Here is a 10,000-nt window from a genome sequence, read left to right as displayed (position 1 = left end):
GCAGTATACTGCTGTCAGTTTGTCAGAAATTTGCCTCTCTCCACCGGCTACTCTGTCTTAAAAAGACAAGCGTGATCGCCACTTACATCGATTAGCCCAGGCATCTACTTCAAAAGTTATTGAAACCACGGCTATAAGCAGAGGCTTCTTTATTATAATGCAACAATAAGACCTTTGTTCAGTTGTGCAGGTATTGTTTGGCATCGGTATGAACAAAAAAATGCTTTATAAGGTTGTTAAGTTTCCAGAAAAGGACATTTTTAGTAACTGCTGTTGACAAATGGAATAATTTGCTACCTGATTTTAAAGCACACGAGACAGTTAACCCTTTGATCCCTAAACCGGCTAGATTTAGTATTTTACTTTCTCTAATGCCAGGTGATTTTACTTGTCAATGGGGAACCCCCAGGAGTCAACACTCTGCACCACAAATTTTTATTAGAATGCCTTTTACCACATTTTAATCCTTAGCAAATTTTACTTTAATCACCATGTTTATTCCTATTTTTTTCCTGTTCATTTTCTATTTTCATAGTTTTATCATGTGTACATCCATACTAACATGATAGAGTTTCAAATTGGTAAATGATATTTTAGACCGAGGGTCACACCTTTATTAGTGTTGTCATCCTACTGGCTGCTACCTTCATTAAATGTTCAACTATTTTTTATTATGATCACATGGCTTGTTTGTTTCTCTTTACTGTGTGACAAAATATTGTGACTCAACAGGCACACAGCTTGAGTGGTAAACAAGGTACTGCTAGAAGTCCAAGGCTTAGTGATATTTTGTCGACTTTAGAAGCTTCAGGCTTAGCCCTTTGTATTTATACATTGTCATGCCTTTTTGGTGGCATCATTCCCTGGCAAAGGTTGATGTTTGTGCCACCTGTTAGCACACCCTAGCCCATACTTTCCATACACCTCCCAGGGTACCTGCAGTGCCATGTGGTGATGCTTTCTGACATCCTTTTGGGCCAGAATGTTTCTTGCATCCACTGACTATATGCTGTACTATCTCACTGGAGTCTGCAAACAGTCTCAAAGGTGGCGTTTCTGGGGTCTCATAAATATTATATTTGATCAGGTTGGTTAGGTAAGCAATCTAGGATTATTTTCCTGCTGTATATGCGGTGTACGCTCTCCATTTTTACACTCTCTTCTATTCCAAACAGTCCTCCTCCTCCCTTCCTTGACAAACAAATTTCAAACATTACCAATGTATAGGCATTGGTTTTTCTCTAAAGGCTGACCAGTTCCTCCTTTGTCCATTCACAATAACTGCACTGTAGCATACCATTCTTACAGCCCAAAGATTGGGTCCACTGATCAAGTTCCCTTCATTCAGTTTGAATCTACTCAGTCGCTACTAATATTCAGATATCTTCCTGCCTTTTATCTCGGTATTTTAACTTTTAGTCCTGTCATTGTAAGGTATCAAGGTATTTAGATCCTTCACGCTCCACTTCTTTAAATTACTTATATGGTACATCTCCTCTACCACTGTCAACTTGTCTTCCTCTCTTCATTTCTAGCATAACATACATGTACATGTACTTGTCTAGGCCAATCAACATACGAATAATATTATGCTAACACCAGAAGAAGCGAGTCAAGCTGGTATTTGTAACCTTCATGCAACTTAAGCTCATCCATGAACTGAAGATAGTGGACTGGTCCCATGTCTGTCTGTAGTGGATACTGTATAACCAGCTCTCACCTTCCCCATAACCGGTGGTAGAGCCAGCATGTTAACTGTGTTTCAACAGGAAGGGTAATATGGAGTATCCCTGAAAGCACCCTTTCTGTTTGTTAACTTACATGGTTGTACTAAAAGTCTCTTATCTACTGATGTGAATAACTGACATTCAATACACCATACTTTCAAGCTTCTTACAGATGACATGTTCTTGGGTGCGCAAACCATCTCTAGGAAATTAGTCATGATTCATAAATGAGAAACCCATGCAGGGCTAAAAACTAACTTCAACACTTGGTGGTCAGCCTAATAACTTTCCTTTAATTCTTAAGCCTGGTTTTCACTTGCAACGCAAGCACAAGCATAAGTACAGTAGCTTATGCTAAGCGAAAACGAACGTCGACATAAGAATCAAAATCAACCATGACACTTGTCATTTTGTTCAAATGCTCAGACGCAGATGACTCTGGAATGAGTGCTTTTAATTAATAAGCCAGACGTAGCAAATTTCCTTGTGCTTATGCTATGTTTCATTTTCACACAATGAGAGCAGAAACTTAGTGTATTATACTTGCATAACCAATCTCGCTCTTGTCAACCTTATCTAAAAGTACTTGTATATTATAATTATTTATATTGTATATCGTATTTCTTTAATTATACACAATTACATGTAGTCTTGCTGTAGTTTTGTCATTGTCTCGTTTACCTGTTAGTTATTGTAAGTTACTCTTTCATTCTGTAAGGTTGAATTGTTCTGATTTGTCAAGCGTCAAAACCACTGCTCGTCTCGAATAGCCGTACAGTACATGTAGCCAACTGCGAGTAGTGCTTATTTTACTTTGAATATGTTTAATTAAGCCTTTAATTTAATAAACTTTAACTTGAAGTGCACGCAGGCACAAGCACGAGCACAAGGAAAAGGAAAAATTTTGATCCTTGCGCTTGTGCTTGAATTAACGTCATTTTCACACTGTGAAATATATGTGCTTGCGGTTGTGCTTGCGTTGCTAGTGAAAACCAGGCTTTAGTCACTCAGATCATAATTACAGTGAATGGCCCTGGATTTCCATGAGTGGTGTTTACATGAATGCAAGTCTCACAGATTTTAATGGAGCCTTACAACAGAAAATTCAAAACAGTATCTGATTATGGGTTGATCAAATTTGAGTTTTTAAATGGTTAAATCCTCTTAGAATTTTCCATTTAAAAGCTAAAAGTTTAGTCAATTTGGTGAAATTTTAAAACTATCCATTTAACAGTAAGCGAAGCATAAACTTGAATACTCCGGATATTTTGTGGACTTACTTTTCATAAGCTTTCAAGCTCTCCTGAGCTCTTGGTCATCCTCAGAAGTAGGCGGGAAATTCGAAGGTTTCGGAGCGGCCCCCCTCCCTCTGGACCAACCTCCTCAAGAACAGAGGGAAACCTTCGAATTTCCTGCCTACTTCCGAGGATGACGTCACCAACAACACCAGTCATGTGACCAAGAGCTCAGGAGAGCTCGAAAGCTTATGAAAAGTAAGTCCACAAAATATCCGGAGTATTTAAGTTTATGCTTCGCCTACTATCATATTCCTGGATAGATGAATCTTCACAGTACTGTCCATTTAACAATTGAACTTCGGAACATAATATCAGGTTGGATTTACTTTGTTTTAGTTGCATACTGTATCAGGCAATTAAACCTCAATTTTTACTTGCCCTGGTACGTTTCTCCAATGGTGACTGCCAAGTTTAGCACTGACCATGTCATATTCCTCCTTACATTTACAATCCAAGCCATTGACAAAATTAATTCATCAACTTTCAATGGTAGATCTGTAAGATTGTCTCATCTACAAGCACTTGGTCCTCAGAAGTCCTGCAAGCAACCCTTCTGTTCATCTGCAGGCACTCCACTCCTTTCAAGATTTAACCTTCATAAAGTTTCTCTCCCATTATTTTGGTGAGATAATTTATTTCCACTTCACAGTGCTGGAAATAATTTTTCTTTATTCACAGGACATATGTCCTTTCAAATCTTTTGACAAATCGGACCTATTTATTGACTGACAACACCTTGAAGAAGAGAACTCAAGATGTGCTGGTGAGATGTCCGATCATAATGTGAAATTGGCCGGACATTTTCAAAATTTGGTCGGACAATGTCTGATGACCGACTGTTGTCCGATCATAATGTGAAATTGGCCGGACATTTTCAAAATTTGGTCGGACAATGTCTGATGACCGACTGTTATTTCCAGCACGGTTAATTTGCTAAGGATTAAAATGTGGTAAAAGGCATTGTTCTAATAAAAATTTGTGGCATAGAGTGTTGACTCCTGGGGGTTCCCCATTGACAAGTAAGCAGGCAGGTGGTGACTGGATGGTAGTCACTTACTGCCTTACTTCCCTTTGCTGGATCATTCTGTGGAAGCACTCTTCTTCATCTGACCATCCATTCTGGCTCATTTCCTGAGAACATACAGTATTGCAGATACTCTTGCAACCAATAGCTCAGGACAAGGCCAGGGCCTGTTACCTTCAAACTGGCCATCTTATTGGCCATCAAATGGTCCTCTTATGGCATTTGACTTCCTCTGACCAGGTCTTGCTCAAAAACATACATGTAATTGCCTCTATATGTTCAGGTAACTGTCTCTTCCTATTTTCTTCCATCCAGAGTTTCACAAAATAATTTCTGGTTAGTTCCAAAAAGTTGGTTTTGCTTGCACTATGAGCACCTTTCCTCTTATCTGTTGATATTACATGTAATTCTACCAGCTTTGATCTTCTCGTTTATTCCATTTATGGGTGTATAAATACTAACTCAATCAACAGCTCATAATAATAAGATATGTACATTTTAACGAACATCAACAAATTATAAGGGCATGGGTTCCAAAAGAGAAAATTAATTAAAATTCTAAGAATACTTACTTTAACCCTTTACATGTAACTCCTGAGAGCGTTAGCCATAACCCTGGCCAAAGCCAGATGATTTTAATTGCTAATTGGAGGCACTTTAGGTGTGAATGGACTCAAGAACATTTTTACAAACAGTACTAAAAATATAATATTTTCAAAAGACATACTTGAGTTCAGGCAATGTCATGTCAAGGTCTGTAAAAACTTCTGGAAGTGTAACAGCCGCAAATGTAAGTGCTCTACCCTCTTCTGGTAGATCTACCATTCCAGGCCTAAAAGCCATCTTGATTTTGACAAATGCCTCAGTGCAGTCAGCCAACAAATATTTTGTTTTCCTGGAGTATATTCTCACAACACCAAGGAGAAGATGGCCTGAAGTTCTTAAGGCAAGCTTTACTTTAGGTGAGATAATGCTTTCAACGGATGATGGAAGGTCTGTTTCAGAGACTAGTGCCTTGCTAAGTTTACGCTCCCAGTGAGCTGCCAGCCATACCCTGGCCAAGGGGGCTTTCTTGGCTAAAATAAACTGGTGATAGAACATGGTCCTGTTTACTTTATTCTACCTGAAAGGAAAGAAAGTTGAAATGATGGTTTTAAAGTACATTTGGTCACAAAGGATTGCCAGTAACTACAAATGATTTGCCCACATTAGAAAACACAAGAGACACAATGTACTCTCAAAGATTATCATTAATAAGTTTTTATAAGTTAAAAAAAAGGGTCTTCTATAAACCACTGAAATGTCGTTTTACGGAAATAGACAATCATACTGTATGGTATGACATTTGATTGGACTAGGTCCTTGTATGATTCATAAACTCAATTCATGTGGCAAATACAAAGAGTTTATTCGCAGGTTACACTTTTTTACATTTATAATTATCATAAAAAAGAAAACAAAAGAAAAAAAAAAAAGGTTAGAGCTCGGAGACTAAAATAACAGAGAGGTTCTCAAGTTAGTCTCCAGGTTTTTTTATGTTTTTTGACCAATTTCTTGCATATTTCTCAATACAAACAAGTCTTTAAAATCATCTTGACTTAAGTACATTAGAATAATAGGTCATTTCCATCAACTTACAATTGTTTATAAGAGAACACTATCATTATCTACAGTGGGTAATGACTCTTCATCCAGGAGCTAATAGACCACTTTACAGTTGTTGCTAATTTACTCGGCCTAAGAATGGAAGCGAGGCTGCCAGTGACCCTGCTTTGATACAAACCTTTGTGCTTTTCTTATGTTAACGTAGACGATGTAGACTAATTAGAATTACAAAAACACAATTTACATGTGTGGTCTGTATCAATACAAGGTCACCGGTAGCCTCGCAGAAATTCATTATTTTTAAAACTTATTTTTGCCACAATACAATTACATATATTAATACAAAAATAGTAGAGATAAAAATGGCGAGGAGGCCTAAAAGAAACTATGAAGCTTCTTTTAATTAGGCATCCTCAGTTTTAGTTTTGTAAAATAGAATAGACCTTATTCATGACAGCTGCCATGTTGGTTTTCAAATTGTCATGCAAATTAGCCATGTGTTATGCTCGGGGGCAAACATTGGAAAAAAGGCAAATTGACGAAAATAGGCTCATCGAAATATTGGAATAACATTGCTAAAAGCACATTTTAGAATTTAGTGCCTTTTATAATAATTTTATATCTTTGATTGCCTTTGACATTTTGACTTTCTACTTCATTATCTGCTCATTTTTCACTACAAAAAAAACCATCGAAATACCTTGTGTAATCCTTCTATTTTACTACTTAGGTGATAAACATTCAATGAACATGAAACAAATCTGTATGGCTAAGATGACCATTATAATCTCTTGACCTTGTGTTGTTTGCCCCCTCAGAAGTCAGTGCTCGACCTTAGCGGTAGTCCACTAGTCCTGGACTAGTGCAAAATGCTTCTGGACTAGTAGAAACTTAGAACCACTAGTTACAGGACCAGTAACTACTTTGTAATTAGTTTTTGCAATGTCTCAAAAAATACATTAGGTGAAAACAAAATACACGTCTTGTAAATGTTGTTTCCATGCGTTCCTCGCAACATTTCGATCGTGAAAACAGATAGTCCAATGCGAGGACTGAGGCGAGAAGACTAAACAAAGCTGCGGTTGGGACTGGGCACTAAGGAACTCCCAGCCCATCATCTTTGTTAGTCTCGACTACCCGTGTTCCTATCATGAAGAGATTAGAGGCCTATTTTTATAGTTCTAACAACAGAGATTATCCAAACAAACGCCATAAAGAGGGTAGTGGAGACGCAGAAAAGACAATGAAGACAAAAGAGAGCAAGAGCAATGAAGCGACCAAGAAATCTTCATATGATCAAGAGGATCGAACCATTCAAGTCAGGCATTTACACCCTGAATGGAAAAACACTTTTAATTGGGTTATTTACAAAGATGGCGAAAAGATATTGCAAATAATATTGCCATGCTGCAATCAGGAAGGACTACCAGAGATTTACTCGGGACTAGTAAATTTTCAGTTCAAGTAGTCCCAGGGCAAGCGATCAAAAAAGTTAAGGTCGAGCACTGGAAGTGCGTAGCTAATTTGCCTGATAATAGCAAATCCAACATGGCAGCCATCGTGAAAAAGGTCTATTAACCCTTTGACATCCAACCCGGCCTAACCCAGCCAGACTTAGTATTTTACTCTGCCTAACGCCAGATGATTGTACTCGTCAGTGGGGAACCCCTGGGAGTCAATGGGTTAAGAAAGTAAACGACAATGTGGCGGCAGATATATTATTACTTCAATAAATGGAAAATACAAAATTAAAAGGAAAGGAAAGCTGCCATAATCTTAATACTTAACACATTTATATAAAGATACTAACAGCTATTACAAATAACTGCCTAAAGAGCATTTTTGAAAGGAGGCACACCTCATTTAGAATTTTTCAAGTAGCATATGTATTTGATTTAACATCCTCCAATTTTTTCTCAAAATACAAACACTTTGCCAAATAGAAGGTGTGATTTAGTTTGTTTCTGCATGTCTTACATGGTATAAAGTAAAGCACCGACCACTGATCGAACACGAAGATATTTTTTAGAAGATAATTCTTAATTTTGATAGATCTAAGAAGAGCTTTGTTAACCATGGTTTTAATCTTCGCTGCTTACGAGTTACCTTATTGAGAGGAAAGCAATCATTATTTATCTCCATGTACAATTCAAGAAAGCGGTTGTACGCAGAATTTGGATCATTGCAATCATAAAGCAAAGACCAATCGTAGGCTAGGGGTGCTTTGCCATTATGCCAAAGATTCCGGAAATTTCGGTCGGAAATCAAATGGAAAGGTCCGTTTCGGTTTCTTCCGACCGGAATATTCGGGATCACCTCTGGAGGTGGACCACTTATTTCCGTTGGAATATTCCGACCGAAATTCGCCGTTCCATTTTTGACAAACCGGTTCTTTACCCTAATTAGGGAATTCGGAAAAGGAAAAAGAAGTGGCAAGAGCCATTCCTATTGGTTGGCCCGGTTTAATCAGAAAATGTCGTTACATTTTCCTTCGGTATTCCCACTTATTTCTGACTGCTCGGTTTGGCATAATGGAAAGCACCCTAGGTCACTGAGCAAACTGTAAAATGGCCTATTCTCTTCATGGCTAATTGCCCATGGTACAAGTTGTCTGGGAACCATATTACAGAGGTATCATACAAGTGATTAACACAAGGACAGTAATCTACCCGTTGGATAGTCCTATCCCAGTACCTTTTGAACAACTGAGAAAAGGCCTCTTAGCTCTAACCCTAACCTTTTAACACTGTGGTAAACTTCACAATAACCTTTTTTTTTATAAAGTGCTGTCAAGAAAACACTTTAATTAACCTGAAGGAAAGCGACATAAAAATTCACGTTCACTGGATGTTTAAAATAATGCGGCATGCTGATTAGCTGCTGTAAGTATGAAGTTCTAATGTTGTCAAAATAGCTGCAATTGTAGATGCACAGTAGTATTTGAACCTTTTTTACTGAAATGTTTTCACATAAACTTAATTTCATAACAAACACAAATTTAAATGCATCGTTGATTTCTGGTTTTTTCATGTTTGTTGATTTGAGAGCTCGAACGGATCTGTTTCGAAGGTTTCTAATTTTAATAACTTGAAAGGGACATTAAAATTTACAGGATTAGGAACAAATCTTAAAGACAGTTGACCGGCGTAAACGAAATTAACCAAAAAACGGTACATTTCAAGTCCGCGTAACTTGTCACGAGAATTTGCTTTTAGCATGGACTCCGTCGCTATCTCTTAGATGACCTTTCGTTGTGACTAAAATAGACATCGCTGCTGTATGAAAACGAAAGAGCAGTGACTGAGTTTAGCTTAAATGCCCTCGAGTTCGGCGGTACACTTGATTCAACAAAAGTAAAAGGAGATAAACATGATACACTCAGCAACTTGCCCTTCGCGAAGTTGACATACATGTATATAAGCTTAATTGTTAGCCGACCCAACAAGTCTGGTCACATACGACAAAAAAACCTGAAAATCCCATTAAAACCTTATAGCATGAAAAGGCACCATAAAAAATCATACAAGCAGTCTCTCCCACAAATTATCAGCAGTAATAATGCGAAGGAAAGCTGATCACTGTATTGTGTTACTTACGTTGTAAGCGCGTAAATTTGAAACGCTGAAATCAGTATCAAGTCAAGAAACATAGGAAAATAAAGAAATATACTAATCACAGAAACGTTCTCCTTCTTACTTACCAAGTTTGAACCGAAGAGTGTTTAAAAATAACCATAAAAAAACTAACGTCTTCTTCCTTATTGTAATTCAAAATGGCAGCTACATTCGAATTGCTCAACGAATTCCCGCCGAAATTTGTACATCACGTGACTACCAACCGCTGGCTGCAAGAGCGGGAAGTTCGTCGCCAAACACAGGGCCACCCGATTCACACGGAGAACACTGGACATCAGCCATAACTGGACGCTCCATACGCGTAAGCTGGGTTGCTTGAGGTACGTGTTACACAAAAACAGAAGACACTCAGTAGGGTGGTATTGAACTGCAGCGTTCCAGTAATTTTTTGTTTAAGTGGGGGGAAGGGTTAGATATGGACCATTTGTGGGGTCACCCAGACGTCATGCCAGCAATGACCGTTTGGCTCACACGTTCACACGTTGAATTATTTTGCAATATCGTGTCCCGTTCAAAGATAACAAAACACGCTTTTGAGTGAAACTCAAAGAGGCTATGTCACTCAAAATAATATAATACATGATTTGTGGTACAGGGATGGCGCAGTGATGAGAGCACACGATTTAATTTGCGCTAATTGTTAATTTCAGTTTACAGTGTCCCCAATTAGTGCTCCAGTGCTAGAACGCCTAGACACTTGATAAGATGCTT

General features: G+C 38.1%; 1 protein-coding gene across 1 annotated transcript in view; it reads right to left on the bottom strand.

Annotated features, from left to right (window-relative positions):
- LOC138032516 (double-strand-break repair protein rad21 homolog) overlaps positions 1–9,475 on the bottom strand; it is a 16,184-nt gene extending 6,709 nt beyond the window's left edge. Inside the window, exons 1-2 of the mRNA XM_068880215.1 lie at positions 9,355–9,475; positions 4,777–5,172 (exon numbers count right to left, since the gene is read on the bottom strand). Coding sequence (XP_068736316.1) covers positions 4,777–5,150 — 374 coding nt within the window. The 5' untranslated portion in view covers positions 5,151–5,172; positions 9,355–9,475. The remainder of the gene's footprint in view (positions 1–4,776; positions 5,173–9,354) is intronic.
- Between the last annotated feature and the right edge of the window lie 525 nt (positions 9,476–10,000).

The sequence above is a fragment of the Montipora capricornis genome, chromosome 14 (assembly GCF_036669925.1).
Source record: "Montipora capricornis isolate CH-2021 chromosome 14, ASM3666992v2, whole genome shotgun sequence".
NCBI classification, from domain to species: Eukaryota; Metazoa; Cnidaria; class Anthozoa; order Scleractinia; family Acroporidae; genus Montipora; species Montipora capricornis.
This window is presented reverse-complemented; position numbering and strand designations above follow the sequence as displayed.